The 18,302-nt window shown below is 20.6% G+C and overlaps 3 protein-coding genes across 3 annotated transcripts; all 3 read left to right on the top strand.

The window, feature by feature from the left end:
• The first annotated feature begins 249 nt into the window (after positions 1-249).
• LOC105368429 (mite allergen Der f 6-like) lies at positions 250-3,890 on the top strand. The gene is made up of 3 exons (XM_011507439.1): positions 250-253; positions 1,279-1,601; positions 3,588-3,890. Exons 1-3 carry the CDS (start codon positions 250-252, stop codon positions 3,858-3,860), a joined length of 600 nt encoding a protein of 199 aa, XP_011505741.1. The 3' UTR covers positions 3,861-3,890.
• A 1,871-nt stretch (positions 3,891-5,761) lies between these two features.
• Positions 5,762-9,840, top strand: LOC105368428 (chymotrypsin-1-like). The gene is given in 5 exon segments (XM_011507438.1): positions 5,762-5,815; positions 6,293-6,356; positions 8,120-8,442; positions 8,904-9,155; positions 9,697-9,840. Coding segments are annotated over 5 exon segments (837 nt in total).
• Positions 9,841-10,090: 250 nt separating this feature from the next.
• On the top strand, positions 10,091-14,617 carry LOC105368427 (chymotrypsin-2-like). Its single transcript, XM_011507436.1, has 5 exons — positions 10,091-10,094; positions 10,926-10,955; positions 12,659-12,975; positions 13,850-14,098; positions 14,381-14,617. Exons 1-5 carry the CDS (start codon positions 10,091-10,093, stop codon positions 14,552-14,554), a joined length of 774 nt encoding a protein of 257 aa, XP_011505738.1. The 3' UTR covers positions 14,555-14,617.
• The last annotated feature ends 3,685 nt before the right edge of the window (positions 14,618-18,302 follow it).

Below are 18,302 nucleotides of genomic sequence, written 5' to 3'. Positions count from 1 at the left end.
ATTTATAAAATGAATTTAATTTATAATAATATTTATATATTACAAAAAAATTACATTCCTTATACATATACTTGTTAATTAAATTTTTAGTGTATATTACAAGTATAGTTTGTATTGTTCAATTTTATTTTAATTAATTAAACTGTTGTTTTATTTTAAGTCTAAATTTTATATAATTATTGTTCAATATTATACAAAATTATCATAATGAATTAATAAAGTTATCTTCTATTATAAATGACTAGACATATGAGTCAATAAGACTTTATTTACTATTTATTTATGATATGATAATTAAAAATGAACGAACATATATAAAAATTCGAATCATCTTTTCATTTCACTCATAAATTTTTACATACTGAAATGTATTTTCAATTTATAATTTACTTGTGTGTAGCATTAAGCAATGGTAAGATAGTTTCACACTTTTTAAATAAATAAAATAATAAGAATTCGAAAATATAATTTGATATTATTACATATGTCGCTTAATAAAATGTATTCGATTTGTGTTATTTTTTATGTGGTAGTGATTCTATTACATTCTTTAGTTTTTACGCTATTTTAGTTAAAACTCTGTATCGGAAATAACTTCAAATTTATCTCATTGATTATTGGACTTTTTTTTTTTTTTTGTCTCAATAAGTATCTCTGGTTTTATGTTTTAGAGCTTTTAATCAGACTCGATAAAATATCAAGTATAATAATAATGTGTTATTTATGGTTATATTTATTTATATTTAATATTATGTTACTTATATTTAATGACCGGTAATTTGGAAAATTTGCATTAAAAAATATTTATTAATAAAAAGAAAAAAAGTAAAAAATTTAATAAAATTATTATATAGTTCATAAACTATTTTAAATTAATTTTCTTATTTAATAATGAATTTTTCATTTAGAAATGTTTAATATATTACTTGCTTAATAAAATTTTCTAATCTTTCTTTTTCTTTATAGCGTACATACATTTGTACGTAATATTTGAAAATAATATTTAATAATAAAAAATATATGTTTACAATATAGTTAATTCAATTTATATATATATATATATATATAAAAGGAAAACAATGATTTTTTTTATAAGATAAAGGATAGGAGTAGGATAAATACAAACAATTTAAATAATTGATAAAAGATTAAAAACGTAATTTAAAGATCGTAAACAACGCTTATATTATTAAATTTATTAATCATAAACAAATTACGAACCTACAATTTAATTCAATAATCAAAAAATAATATGTAACTAATTATTTAAACTATCAGTTGCCTTTGCCAGAATACCTAGAATAATAGGCGGTCAAAATGCAGACATAAGGGATTATCCTTATTCTGTATCAATAAGATTGGAATTGGATAGATATAAACATATCTGTGGGGGTGCAATTATTAGCCATCATCATATACTTACTGCAGCTCAGTGCGTTTATGGTATAAATGCAGAGAGCATCGTAATTTATATTGGGAGGACTTCTGCACCAGATTATTCTGTGCGATCATATACAATTACTAAAATTAAAATACATCCTGAATTTATTGGAAAAATAAAGCCAAATTCAAAGACACACAATGATATCGCTGTCCTAACGGTAAGACGACAATAAATATTTCTTTGAAATATAAGAAAAAGTATATTTAAATTAATATTTCCTTATCGAAGTTCCAATAAATAAGAAATAATTACTGCTAAAATAAAGAATAATTGCAATGAGATGCTTAATACATGTATATATATATTTTACATAATCCACTGAATTCTTTAGAGAGGCTCTTAAAAAAAATGCAACTGTCTTATAGACTACAAAATATGTAATAATTAATATTAATAATTGGGCTTTCTATGCTAATCAAAATACTTTAATATGTTTAATTTGATATGTTTCTTTGCAATGTTTAATTTTCAGTTCTATCTAATGCATATATAATATTTATTGGATTATTACTGATTAATTGTTTTTAATTAATATTTTCTTCGTATGTATAGTGATTATTATGTTTATAAATGACATAATGATGAATATTATTCGAAATTTATGACACTTCTCGTCTTCATCTATTTCTCTAAGATATATATATATATATATATATATATATATATATATATATATATATATGTATATATATATATATATACTACTTTATTATGCTTTTTATTTTCTCCATCCTCATTTATTAACTTCATTTTTTCTATCAATTTATGATATTATTTCAAGATTAGCCATTATGCAAATTACTCTATTTTATTTTTATACGAGTTAGTATTTTTTACGCCAACAAATTAAAGAAAATATAAAAATAATTTTTAAAATATATATCAATTCTTACTTATAATTCCATATGCAAATGGACAACATTTTCTTATGTACAATAATCATTCACGTCACTAATTCGAGATGTTTATACCTAGAATACGATGATGTAGTGGTGGTGGAACCACTTGGTGGTTCGGTCTTCGCATCATTTCGATTAATTGATTTGATAGATTCAGTTGTATAAATATATCTTATTTAGCGCATATGTTACTGAATTACCAATTATAAATTGGATTTTAAACTTTATAATTTTAGTGCTATTTGACAATGGCAATGTTGTTCCCTTGTAAAATAAAGAAAAATTAAAATATACTTCTACCATAAATAAAATTTGAAAAAAATTCTCAAAACTATTGACCATTTTTGTTGGCAATATAATTTTAAAATAGATTAATTATTTAACAATTTATTATTTATTCTATAAAATTTATAGCACATTAATATTACCGTTAAAAATACAAATTTTATATAAAATAACATAAAAATCTGTAATAGTAAAAAAATTAAGTAAAAAAATGAAATGTATTTGTTTCCATTGTTTACACTAAATTTTTATAAATAATCTTTCACTGAAAAATGACTGTTGATTCTCTCAAATACTTATATATGGAATTTTTTTTTTAATATATAAAAAATTTTATACGTAAATAAATCAAATTATAAATTATGAACTTTGTTAAATTGTTCGGTATATACATATCTATGCTATTAAAAAAAAAAAAAAAAAAAAAAAAAAAAAGTAATAAATAATATTTGTATTATAAAAATAAATATTTAACATTAAATGAGAAAAGATATAACTAAACTTGGTTAAATTGGTGATTTTTCTGTTGCTTTGAGATACAAAAAAAAAAAATATGTAACACATTACTTGATGAAGATTGTAAATTAATTTTTCTTGAATTACAAAAAATTTAATGTAAATATTTTAGCAACTTGATATAAATGATTCACGGGTATTAACATGTTCCCTCGAAACTACAATTTTCGCTTAGCAATACTGAATAACTCAGTATTTAAAGGCTTTATACAGTCTCAGTTGAATAAAATGTTGTATTATAATTAAATATCAATAAATAAGGACTTAATATTTTTGGTATATATTATAATTATATTTAAGCAAACTGTAATAAAATGAAACCAATCACAAAATGCAAATCAAGCTAATGTTGAAAGCATAATGCAATGAATATGATTCGTTTCACAAACATAAGCGATATTATTTAAAAAATATTTTATATAATAATATCTCTCCTTCGACAGACGCTTCAGTATATTATATTTAGTGGGAATCAAAATCAAATTAATCTTCCAACTGCAGACGTTGAGGTTGGGGCTAATGCTGTTATTACTAGTTGGGGTATGACATCTTATCCTGATGGTTACACCGCTACGACATTACAAAAAGCTTCAATGGTAATTGTTCCTAATTCTGAGTGTGCGAATAATCTTCCATTTCCGGTATATAACGAAAATCTCTGCGCTGTACAAGGTCCAGGAGTTGGCACATGTTATGTAAGCCTTGTTTATTATTAAAGTATATTTTTTATTGCATTATTAGATAATGATTGCATTCATTATTGAATTTTTTTTTACAGGGTGATAATGGCTCACCGTTAGTCAGTAATGAAGTACTCGTCGGTATTTCTTCAATTGTTCATCCATGCGTCACTGGTAAACCGGATGTATACACAAGAGTTTTTCCTTATCTAAACTTTATCACATCTAGCATGACAACATCTTCAAGAACTTTACTATCTTATATAGGAATAAATAATTAATTTAAAGTAACTATAAAAACGCAAATTTCTGAAAAAGTAAATTATTTGGCAGAAATAGCCTATCAATAGTTTGTATCGATATATATATATATATATATATATATATATATATAATAAATATAATTTTTTTTTTTTTTTTTTTTTTTATATATAACATCAAAAACATATCACACGCTATAAGAATACTTATTTATAAGTACAAAATAATTGTTAATTATTTATAAGAGAAAAGTCAGAATTTCTTCATACCTCAACTATTACTTAGTTTCGCTTTTCGGCATTGCAATTAAAATTTTGAAAGATATTAATTATATTGCAAATGATACACTATATTAGTTTATTATAATGTATTATGTTTGTATTATGTTTCATCTAAAATTTTATATAATTACATTATTTTTTCATGTTTATATTTAATCATAATTATTGTGATCATAATATTAATTCATATTTCATATCCAGGAAAATTAAACATAAATAATATTATCAACTTATTGTAACAATAAACGTTTAAAAATTCTACAAAACCAGAAAATATATATCATCTTCAAAGTGAATTTCTAAATAAAAACAGTTCGTATTAGAATAAATAATTCTTTTTATATAGATTCCTATATTTTTTAATTATTTTTCTTAAATGATATTTAATGATAAATACAAACTATATTCATAATATTATTTATGATGAATTAATTCTAGATATAAATTTAATTGGTTAGTAATAATTTTTTCTTGGCAAAAAATTTTTCTAAAACTGCTAATTTCTTGTTTGAAAAATTAATTTCCAGTATGAAAAAAATAATATAATAAATCATCAATTAATAATTCTATGTTATTATTAATACAATGTTAACATTTAAAATTTTAGTATTAATTTGTTGTTCAATTTTTAGAAAAGCCTGTTCATCAAATATGTTAAAAAAGTAAATGATTAAACATTATCATTGGATAGAATTTGAAAAAATTCAATTTCTTACACTAAATTAATATTAAATTAATTATTGTTCGCACTTTTGAAGATTTAAAATTACTTTTGAAGATATTAAAATTGAAGTTGAAAAACGTTTACAGTATCCAAAAAAATCTATTAATAATTTTATTAAATTCAATTTCTGAAATTTTAATGTTTTTAATTTAATAATTTTAGCTTCTGTATTTTTTCATTCGAACGTTTTGCTCTGAAATATCATAATATTCATGCGTATTTGTATTCTAGTGTTATGTAGATTATTTTTTAAAAATTAAGATTCATATAAATTTAACGAAAATTGAAAATTATAATAAAATCGTACATAATTTTTTATACATAACTAAACATATATCATTAATATCTTTAATTATAAAAATATAAACAAATATTATAATCTTATAAATTTTATTTCTAATGGTATATATTGATTATATAATCGAATAGTTAATAAATAGATAATATATGTTATCTTTTAGAATACAATATTTCTTACAAAATTTAATTCATCATATCTAAGAAATTTAAATCAATGAATTTAATTAATTAGTCTTTGCCCGTTCTATGAAATATTTATTTTGTATTTAATTAAATTCTCTATTCAGAGCTTAAATTTATTTATTTATTTATAGTTTTATTAATAAATGACGATATTTTATATGTAATTTTACTCTAATTTAAAAGAATCTATGTCTAATTAATATTAATTAAAAATTTTAGCCTATTTATTGATAACGATGACAGTTTGTTGATCACAGTATTATGTTTCTTTTTATGTAAAAAAAATGATAATTACACGAAATAAAAATATACAGAGATTCGGTGCGCCATGAAGACTTTCAATATTTATCACAAATATTGAGTTAAACTACGCTGTAAATGCTCATAATGTTGTTTATATAAGAATTTTAAAATCAGTGTTACGCTATAAACGTAAAATATTTTCGTATCATTTATATGAATTTGAAGTTTTATGCAAGATATAAATCATAATATTTTTTAACATAATTAAATAAAAAGGAACAAATATTTGACATAATATAAAGAAGAAGACATTATTTCTTAATAATTCAAAGAATTGCTTAAATGAAAATTAATATGTAGAACATTGATTGGCTAGGCAGTTGAACAAACAAGTTGCTTGTTATGGTTCTTATGTGATAATTATGAACTAAATGTGCCTATATAATGTGTTAAATAAAATTTCAGTATCTATACAGTTATTGGTTAATGTCAAAATGAATATTCAAATAGTAATTTACTTGTGTTTAGCATTAACCACTGGTGAGTATTGATAGTTTGAAACATATATTATTAATGTATTCGATTGTTTAAAGTTTATATATTTAATTTAGGAAAATCTTAAATGTGATTGTTTTCTTGAAACAATAATATTTAATTGTTATAATATCAATTAAACAAATAATATAAAGTAGATTATGTGTATGTATGTATATATATATATATATATATATATATATATATATATATATAACATTTTGTATTTTATTTTATAAATAATGTAAAGTTCAAAATAATTTTTTATATTGATATTAAATCATCTACTAAGCCTTCACAAATAGTTAAGCTTTAAAACAGAAGATAATATTGACAATAATAATGTAAGCGTATAGTGCAAACAGAAATATTAACCTGAAATATTGAGTTATGTTTAAATATCATTACTTTCAACTATAAAGTATAACCGATAAGAATATTTTTTATACTACATTAGCGAAACTCTTTAAACTATAATGTAATTTAAGATATTAATAATAAATCATTTATAACTTCATGACTAAAGGGATTATTATTATGTAATTGTAAATATATAATTTATATAAATAATTTAATATTTCCTCGATGTTCTGAACCAAAAATATTAAAAAATGATACTAAAAATATTAAATTATGAAAATTTAGAAATAAGAAATGTATTTTTGAAAAATATTTATAATAAAGCATATATATTAATGCGTATTCAGAATACAAGCTAAATTAAACAATTTAATTTATTATAAAAGTCAGATCAACGTATAATCAGCATTTCATTAAGTAAGTAATGAAATTTTTTTATAAAATGTTTATCAATTAGGTCAATAAAAATAGTACATTATAATAATATTTTGCTTTTACATTTCAAAATAATTATAATATTTAAAACATTGTTACCAAAATTTTTTTATTAATCTTTTTAAAATGCTCCGTTAAAGAGTAAGAAAATACATGAAAATTTCTATTATGTTATTATGAATGTTTGTAAGAGTAATATTTTTTTTTATTTACTTTTAAGATTAATCTATATTCATATTATTAATATATATTTCAATTTGATATTCGTTTTTATCCAATCGAAAAATAGTTTAGAAATAATTGCGATAACAAAATACTGTATGCCTTTCGTTATTAAGATAAATATTAAATTAAAGATAAATTATGAAAATATTATAAATTGAAAAGATTAAAATAATTTTAAATATATATAAAAATTAGTTTAATCTTGTGTTTCCCATTGACAACTGTTTTTAAGAAAATAATAATTGCGCACTATACTTTTTATATTAAATTATAATGTCATATATTAATTATTTATTTAACATATATTTTCATTTTTGGAGATAAAATTTTGTTACAAGATAACTATGCAAGGAATGTAGTTAATTGAAAAATATTATTAATACAGAAAATTTAATATATTAATAGTAGAATAGTAAAATATTGATAGTAAAAATTGTAGTAATAATTACATACAAATATATCGAAGATAAAGATTTTTTCTGTAAATTCTAAATCGGCTTGTAATACTTCAACAACATTTATTTTTATAATTATAAATACAAATACTCTTAATAATAAATTACTATATGCATATATATGTAGTTATATATATATATATATATATATATATATATATATATTTTTTTTTTTTCATTAAAAAACATGTACATAGTAATTTATTATTGTTTTATATGTATTAAAAAAATATATAAATATATAAATATAGAATTTCCAATATACATTTCAAATAGTCATTTAAATATTTTCAGATGTGCTTAGCAAACATGTCAAGATCATTGGTGGTAAAAAAGCCAATATAAAAAAGTTTCCGTACATGGCCTCCTTAAGATATGATACGAATAATAAGTTTTTTTGTGGTTGCACCATAATTAGCAATCAACATATTATTACGGCAGGTCATTGCGTAGATGGTTTATTAGAATCAAGTATTAGAATTTATGCAGGGAGTAGTAATTTAAACGAACATGGAATTGAATATTCAGTTCGCAAAATCGATTTTCCTGAAAATTACGTTTGGAAAATTATGGAAGATAATGGATCGAAAGTTAAACATGATATTGCTGTTATTACGGTATACTTGCAAATATTAATTAATCATTACGATTAAATGATAGATTACTGCATTCAAATTAATTGTGAAATATTTAAATTTATTAATAAAAAGTTAGGTACTTAAAATTTAGATGAAATACTTATTTCATACTAATTTAGATTTATAAATAATTACACAAATACGTACAATTTATATTATTAATTTTTTTACGATTTAGCATTATTAATAAATACACTAAATGAAATTATCATTTATATTAATTATTTCACATTATATAATATTTATTTGCTATTGCATATATATGTATGCGTGTATATATACAAGTAAATATAATCTATCAAAAAAAAAAATTGTAAATTGCTTAATCGTTTTTATCTTGTAAATTAAAATTTTCTAATTTTGCAACTTTTAATTTATTGCGCTTTGTATAAATGTAATATTAATATTTTAAGAAAATATATAATTAAGACTTAATGCAGATTTATCCAAGCATTGAATTCAACGAATATCAAAATAAAATCGAACTCGCAACAGAAGATTTTGTGGAAGGCTCCATTGGTACAATATCTGGATGGGGATGGGTAAAATATCCAAATGGTGAAAATCATAATAAATTACATTCGCAAAAAGTAATGATTTTATCAAATTACGAGTGTCAGCCTATCTTTCCACTTCAAATTTATGATCATCAAGTGTGCACTCTTGGTAAAAAAGGAGTCGGTTCTTGTTTTGTAAGTTGTACAAACTATTAACTTAATTTAAAATTAAAAAAAAATTAAATACAGTAAAAATAATTGATTTTAAAAGTACAGTATTATATAATGCAAAAATTTAAGGAATAGAATTTATATGCTATTTGAATATTATACTTTTTTTTCTTTTTCTTTTTTTTTTTTTTTTGTTAATGGAGAAATAAGAGTGAAATTATTCTCAGATAGCAATTTGTGTGCGTGTGCGTGTGTTTGTTTGTAAGCACAAGTAATATGCTTCGACGAAGAACAAATTCATACCATATAGATTATGATTTGAAAATTCAAAATCGATCTGCTTTAACATTCAAAGAAAAATCAATTTAATTGATATTGATTAGATGTTTATTTCATTGATTTGATATTACGATTAAATCTGAATTTTTTCATAATTAACAATAATAATAATAATAATAATAATAATAATAATAATAATAATAATAATAATAATAATAATAATAACGATTATGTATTTTAACTTTCTAACATTGATAATTTATTACTTCATTATTCATTTTTTTAGGGAGATAGCGGTGGACCGCTAGTAATAAATGGGAAACTTTATGGCGTCTCTTCCCTAATTGAACCTTGCGCAACAGGGACGCCAGACATATTTACACGAATTACCCATCATTTGGATTTTATTATGAAAATTATCGAGCCATAAGTGCAAACTCTTGCTTGTTTTGAATAAGTTTTCAATCGTAAAAAAGTTAAAACATCTATATAAATGTGATACAAGATTGAAGCAGTAAAACTTGCTATGTTAATACTTGATTTGAAAAAGCATTATATTATATTATATTTCTGTATTAAAGAATTTACGTAAAATAAAGTCTGATTAGATCTAAAGTATAATAACTAAAGTATTTTAAGTATTCATTTTTAAATTAACATGACATCGATAACGTTAAGAAATGTGTAAATAGGCCATTCAATTATTAAAAATACGATTTTATCCAAATATAATCTTAGATTTTGAAGAATCGAAATCTGTAATGATATTTGCATAATAGTATTGATTTATTTAAAAATAAAAATAAAAATCAAGTTAAATTCATCAATAATAATATTAATAATAAAACTTAATGCAATTTAATACAGTGCAATATTATTTTTTATGATAATTCTTTGTTTATGCACGGCATTTAAATTAAAACAATCTTAGTTTATATTAAGTAATAAATATGACAAATTGTTTAGCCAGGTTAATTTAAAGAAAGGACAAATTATTTTAATGGAGATATTAAAATATTGAATTATTTACTCACACAAGCAGAATTTATAAATTACTTAGAGTTATTTAGAGTCATTTAGATAATTAATTTATACGTAATTAATTTTGAAATGTTTTTAGTTAGCAATGACGATGTATTAAATATATTTTAATTAATAAAAATAATTTGGATTTATTAAATAATAAATTTAACTTATTTTTATTATCATTTTATTTCATATTCAAATATTAATTCTTAGAATTACAAAAAAATGAGTACTTGTATTAAAATAAATAATTAAAGCGTAGGTCACTCAATCATTGTTTAAGGTTGATTCATATAATCATAATACAATATTATTAAAAGTTCTATCTGTGAATTAATTTTGAATAGTGAGACACGTGAATAAATATTGCTTTATTTAACATTCTGATTTTAACATAATATTTTATGTTAAAGTGATACGTATATAATAAGTTCTTTCAGTTTATAATTTTCATTTATATTTTTTTTTCTAAAATGTATTTCAAATTAGTAATTTGTTTTTTTCTACTATTAAGCTCTAGTAAGTTAAATTAATATTTCCTACTTGGAAAAGTATTCTGTAAATATTATATTAATATAATTACGCAAGAGTGGCATATAATTAATAATGATTTAATATATTGTAAATACACAGTCATACTATTCAGTAATGAATATACATTACGATTTAGTAATTAATACTGTCCATTTGTACTATTAAGAAAAATTAAGAAAGTAAAATACCTCTAATAGCATATATCTTTAAATTTTAAATACACCTGTAAAATATAGTAATCCAAATAATCACATTAAAAAATTATATATCATCCGATGAAGATTTAGTAATTGTTGATTTTTTAACTAGAAAAATTTTTTATAACTGTTTTTTTTTTTTTTTTTTAGTACAATTCTTCAAAAGAAATTGTTAAGGAAAATTAATTTTTTTTATGTACGTATTATAGTAAATTATATATATATATAAGAAAATTATGGATAAAAAAAAGAAAGTATTTCTAACTTTCTTTCATTATTGAAGTATATTGAACGATTAAAAACGTTTAGTTTATCAAATTTAAGTTATCAAATTTTTTTTAATTAATCGTATACTTCGATCAAATAAAATAAGGAGATTAGAGGAAAATTTTATTTCGAAATATATATTAAATTTAAGTCATGTATAAGAAGGTAATAATATTTAATCTTAATATTTATTGCAATAACAATATGTAAGTAATCTGTATTGTGAATTAAGTATGTGAAAAAATGTATTTAGGTGTATAAATATCAATTTTTTTTTTTATTTTTTACACTGTATTGTTCGTTAAAATGACTACAATTGTTCGTTAAATTATGTGCATTGTAATTTTCATGTATTTATCTAATCTCGTTATAATTTATTAATTAGTTTTTGAAAAAAATATATTTACTAAATTACTTTCAATGATTCTTTCCTATGAAAATATAAACTGTGTAAACTGCATATATAATAATCGTTTATAAAAATAGTAGTAATATAATGTACTTTTTAGAAGAAAATATTATCTCTTTACAGATTAATTAAAAAAGTTAATAGAAAAAAAAAATGATATTACAAAATAAATTAAAATGTTAAGAATATTGAAAAGTGTTTACTCTCGTGCGATTTGAATTATTGTACAACATATAAACAAGTCAATTTCATTATTTAAAAAGGCCAAATTTTTAATTAATATGAGAATTATATTTCTATTTGATCATATAAAGAAGTAAGTTTGTAATTACTAAAATATGCTTATCGTCGGTGCTTTTCTTTCATAATAATGCAGTATTAATATTTTTCATGGTAAGCTTATGTGTTCTATTAATGATCAATGATTTGGTAATGAATAACTATTTCATGATGCGTTCATCTCAGTAATGTTTCTTCTAAATATACATATTACAAATAAATATCAAATTTCTTTATATATTAATAATGTTTTTCTTTACTTATGATTATTGCCAAGCACTTTATCTCCGCTAATGCAACTGACCATGATTTTAATTTTGATATATTTTCAACATAATTGATCAACGGCTAACTAAGATTTGGATTCCTTGATTTAAATATGTAAACTTTGTGATGAACAATTTTACTTCGTTAATTGTTATATGTATATAAATAAGTTAATTAGAATGTCTATCATTTATCAGATACATTAAGAAAATCATTATATAATTATAATTATAATATATATATATATATATATATATATTTTTTTTTAGATTCCTTAAGTAAATTTACAAGAATTATAGGTGGGAATGATGCTGATTTAGAAAAGTATCCGTACATGGTATCTATAAGGACAGTTAATGGTGAAGGTCATTATTGCGGTGGTACAATCATTTCTAATCGTCATATTATATCGGCAGCTCATTGTTTTGATAAATATCATCATTCCGAACTCAAAGTTTTTACGGGTAGTATTTTATCAACTTCTGATAAACCTAATTATAGAATCCTAGACGTTAATATTCATCCTAAATATACTGGCATAATATCAAGATTAAGTACTTTATACAATGACATTGCTGTTGCAACGGTAATTAAAAATTATTTATTTACTATATGCTGAATCTTATTTCTTTCATTGTATATTCATACTTCCAAATAAATTGAACCTTGTAAGATTGATTTTTTGTAAGGTACCTTTTTGTTTTATAAAATAATTATTGAAATAAAGCTTATATTTTATAAATTCTATTTTTATTCAATGCAATTCGTTACCTAAACATTATTTATTAGCGTCAAGCATAAGTAATAATATATATATTTCTAGCATTCGTGATATGAAATCAATTAAATAAATATTCGTGTTAACATTGATACACAACAAGTTTTATTTCTGTGTTAAATGTTCAATTTGAATAAAATTATTGTTTTTACGAAGTTTTTAATTTTGTAAAACAACCATTATAATGATCAATTGTATAAAATAATATGAATGATTTTACGATTAATGTTTTTCAATAATCTTTACGAACTGAAACATAATCTAAATAAACATTGCAATTAATCATAAGTAGAAATTTTTAAATTTAGACTGGTTTATTCGTAGAACTAAGTCATACAATCTTGAGTATAATCTTATGATGGATTATAAAATTACCACAACATCGTGATACAATAAAAGTGAATATTATTAAAAAATATTAATGAAATCTTGAAAGTAAACATGTACAGTTGCTGTATTCGTGTTACTTTACTATTTAATTATAATTTTAAATTGTTCTAAACTGTGAGCATAAAATTATCGATAGTTTATAAGTAAGTTTCGATTTAAAAAGCAAAAAAAAAAAAATAAATAAATAAATAAAAAAAAAATTAAAAAAAAAACTATGAATATTTAATATAATTAATCATGGATATTTTAAAAGGCAAAATTTGTATTATTAACACAATTTTTAATTCAACAGGTTGATCGATGCATTGAATTTAATCAATTTCAAAATAAAATAAACTTCCCGAGCAAAAATATCGAGAATGAAGCAAATGGTAAAATTATAGGTTGGGGAATGACGCACTATCCAGGTAAAATTTCTGAAATACTTCAAGAAGCGTCTGTATCAATTCTTAATAACACTGAGTGTGCTAAGTTTGTTCCACTTGCCATTCATGACGGACAAATTTGCGCCTTTCAAAGTGTAGGAGTAGGTACATGCGTAGTAAGTAATTATAAAATATTGCAGTGATTGGGAAATTTGAGACCTCGATATACATATTTATTTACTTCTATAATTTTTTAGAATTGTTAAAAAACATTTTTTTTTTTCAGTTGTTTCTATTTAGATTTTAGTTTCGTACATTGGCTTATTTTATATGAATTTTTGTAGAAAATTGTTTATAACATTTATTAAATGAACAAAAAAAAAAAAAAAAAAAAAAAAAAAAAAATATATATATATATATATACGTATATATAAATAAAAGAATGTTAATCTTTTTAGGGCGATAGTGGTGGTCCATTAGTTAGTAGTAATGGAGAATTCGTCGGAATTGGTTCATTTATGAATTTGTGCGCTTTGGGTGAACCGGATATTTTCATTAGGGTCTATTACTTTATTGAATTTATTAAAGACGTTATGTCTGCTACATATTTCCCATCTTGCTCTATTTCCTAAGATGCAATATCAGAAGCATAATTTAAATTAATACAATTTGTTATATGTTCTTCCTTTTAAAATATGGAGAATAAACTTTAATTTACTTTGTATATACAAAATATGCCACATATTTGTATATATAAATTAAAAATAGAAGAGTCAATAAATATATATCAAAACAAAAAATTCCTTATTTTATAGTTGAGTTTAATTGTTAGTAAGTTTTCGTTTACTTTTGATAATACAGTATATCACTCTATGAATATTGTATTACCACATTATTTGTATTGAATATAAATTTATTCCAAAGCCACCAAAGTATAATTCTGTGTTTTTTAAATTATGCTATAGCGATAAATTAAATAAAAGATTGCTAGTTTTAAGCAATATAGTTTATTAACCAGAATTAGAACATAATAAATAATTTATATTTACTAATCTTATTTAATAGTATTATTAGAAATTAGTAAATTTCGTAAGTATTATTTAAATATAAAATTTTCTACAAAAGTATTTAAACGTTCGAGTTATGATTGTTTATTTTCATTTATAACCTAATAAAAGCTAACATTAAATATGTTGAATTGTACTGACGAGAAAATTGCTTTCGTTTATATGTTAATGCGTTTAACATATTTATAAAATAATAAAAAAAACAACAAATTATAATTATACAAGTTATATATAATACTCAACATAAGGAAATTTTGAAAAACGAAGAAAGTATCTATTGTAAAGACCGTCAAAATAATTCTACCATTGCAGTTTAACTGGTCAGTATAAATATTTATCATTTATATTTATATTTATTATTCATTGTTTAAAATAACATTCCAATTTAACATTCCAAAACTATTTTAACTCTGTATTTTTACATTTCTACGATTCCACATATAAAATTAATCATCAACTATCCAGATAAAAACAATTAAATTGAAGTTGCTTATTTCAAATTGAAAAATTAATTTTTATACTTTTCGTGCTCCACATAAAATAAGAATATTAAAAATTCAATTAAAAATTTTATATATTATTATTTATAATATTATTTTAATTATTAAAATAATCTCTCTCTCTCTCTCTCTCTCTCTCTCTCTCTCTCTCTCTCTATCTCTCTCTCTATCTATCTCTCTCTGTGCGCGTGTGTGTGTGCGTGTGTGTGCGTGCGCGCGCGTGTGTACACATTATAACGTATTATAATTCAATAAATGGATAAATTAATTGAAAGATTTTCGATACCAAACTCTGAGTATTAATTAAAAAAAAAAAAAAAAAAAAAAAAAATTATAATCCACCCCCTTTCTATATATGAGTATTTCCCATTCTATATTTTATATATAACGTTATTTTAAAAGAAATATGAAATAAGGATTTGAATATTGTATTTCTAAATAATCAGAATTACATGTTATTTAAAGTACTATTAAGTTCTTTTACTTCTTTGTGAGATATGAAAATTTATTGATATAAATGTAAGCAATATTTTATACTTTTAATAAATATTCACACTCAGAATAAACTTTTGCCATTTTCAATTAATATAATGTAGATGTTATTTCAAATTGTAATTATATATTTTAATTACATAGTATCTAGATTGTAATTATATATTTTATAATTTTTAAATACATATGTATATTTTCAATGTACGAGGCAAGATGTTATCAATCATATTATCTTTTTTTTTTTTTTTTTATTACGTTCTATAAACATTCAAGCATACAACCTGAATTATTTTCCTCCAACACTTTATATTTCCTTAAAGTTTATTTTTATTTCTTTTTCATAAATGAATCACTTTGAATAATGTTTCATTATTATTTCTATTATAATATTTGGTCTTCTAAAAAAAATACATCAAAAATTCTCATTAGAAAACTTTACTTGCTTAAAATGAACAAATTTTTGTTACATTAATCAAATTAGACAATAATTATATTTTGCATTTATTGCTTTCTTTATGCATTCTTTCAATAGTCAAATATAATTTGAACTTTATTGATTTATTATTGAAAATAAATTGGCTACTTCGTTACAACCAATAGAAATAAAAAAAAAAAAAATTAATGATTAGAATCTTATTTGTTTTTAAAAATTGAAACAAAATATTTATTTATATGAAAAGCAGTTAAATTATATTTATGGGAAACAGATATAATTTATTCTTTAATACAATGTTTATATTAAATATTAAATATAAATTTAAAGGGCAGCTTATAATGAATTAATTAAATAGATTTTAAATTAAACAAAGTCTTTGCAAATAGAGAAAATATTTTATTGATTTTTAAAGATTAAATATTTTATTTTAAAATATTCGCGAATCTATAATAAATATAAATATGTTTTAAATTATATTAATGGAATAATTAAGATATATGGGTACTGCTATTTTATCTATTTTATCGATAATAACATGACGATTATTTTTGTCAATATACGTTACACTTGAAATTTATTTCTCGTTACGGATATTTCATATTTATTTAACATTAAACTTTGACGAAAATAAAAATAAATGGTTTGATTAAATTATGTCTAATGTAAACTTAATTATATTAATTAGTTTAAACGAATATAATTATTATTTAATTATTCGTATAAATTATTATTTACACGCATAACTACAAATGAAATAAATTGCTAATTGAATATAAAAATTTATTTTTATACAAATTAATTTATATTAAAATTTATGTCAAAAACAAATGATCTTAATAAATTTATAGATATATGCATAATAATATAATCAAGAGATAATCAAAAGCATATTTTTATCAATTAGTACTATTCATCGAAAACAAAGTATCGAAAGATGTCCTCGAATTATCTATTGTTGAAGAGTATTTTATTACTTTATATATCATTCGCTTTATTTTTGCATTAATTAGACATATGAATAAATATTGTTTTATTTAATATTTTCATAATTATTAAATAAGGTAGCTTATATATCAAATTATAATTTTTTTTAAAGCGTTAAATTAGCATTGGAAATTTTAGTAGGTATTAAATGAATGTGAATTTAGTAATTTTCATTTAATTGGCATTGAATACTAGTAAGTTGCTTTACTATTTTTTAATAACAAAAATTTCTTTTTAATATAATTCCATTGAAAATACAAAAATTTACATAATAAATGATGTCTATTTTTGTATTAATAAAATAACTATGAAAACTTATAGATATCAAAATATATTGTATATATTAAAATAGTACTATATTTAAGTTCACCGTAAAACGAAAACATATGAATAATTATTTCTTATATAGAATTATTTTAAAAATATTCGTTTTCTTTGACTTAACATAGTATTTTGCTATAATTTAATCTATTGTGATCAAAATAGCTTATATTCATACTGTATAAAATTCATACTATTAAAATATATAATTTTTAAATATATTTCTTTGAATTCATTTAAAAAATTCATCAAAAGAAACATAAAAATTCTAAAAATTTTAAAAGATCTTTTCTCTGCGAAAACTTGAATTATATTTATTCATTTAAATGTAAAATAGATATTTGTATTATTTATAAATATTTTATGTAAAGTAGATTTGAAGGGACTAATAACTGTAAAGTTTAAATCGCTAAAATACATGGTTTTTTGTAAATATAAAACAATATTTTTTAAGTTTTTTGTTGTCATTAGTACCATATTATATTATTATGATATAATAATTCAAGAATTTTTTACAAAATTAATGAATTTACTTCACTTGCAATTACTTTTATTTGAAATTGAGTTATATAAATACCAA

Source organism: Ceratosolen solmsi, unplaced genomic scaffold, assembly GCF_000503995.2.
Source record: "Ceratosolen solmsi marchali unplaced genomic scaffold, CerSol_1.0 scaffold6, whole genome shotgun sequence".
NCBI lineage: Eukaryota > Metazoa > Arthropoda > Insecta > Hymenoptera > Agaonidae > Ceratosolen > Ceratosolen solmsi.
Note: the sequence above shows the minus strand (reverse complement) of the source record. Positions and strands in the feature narration are given on the sequence as shown.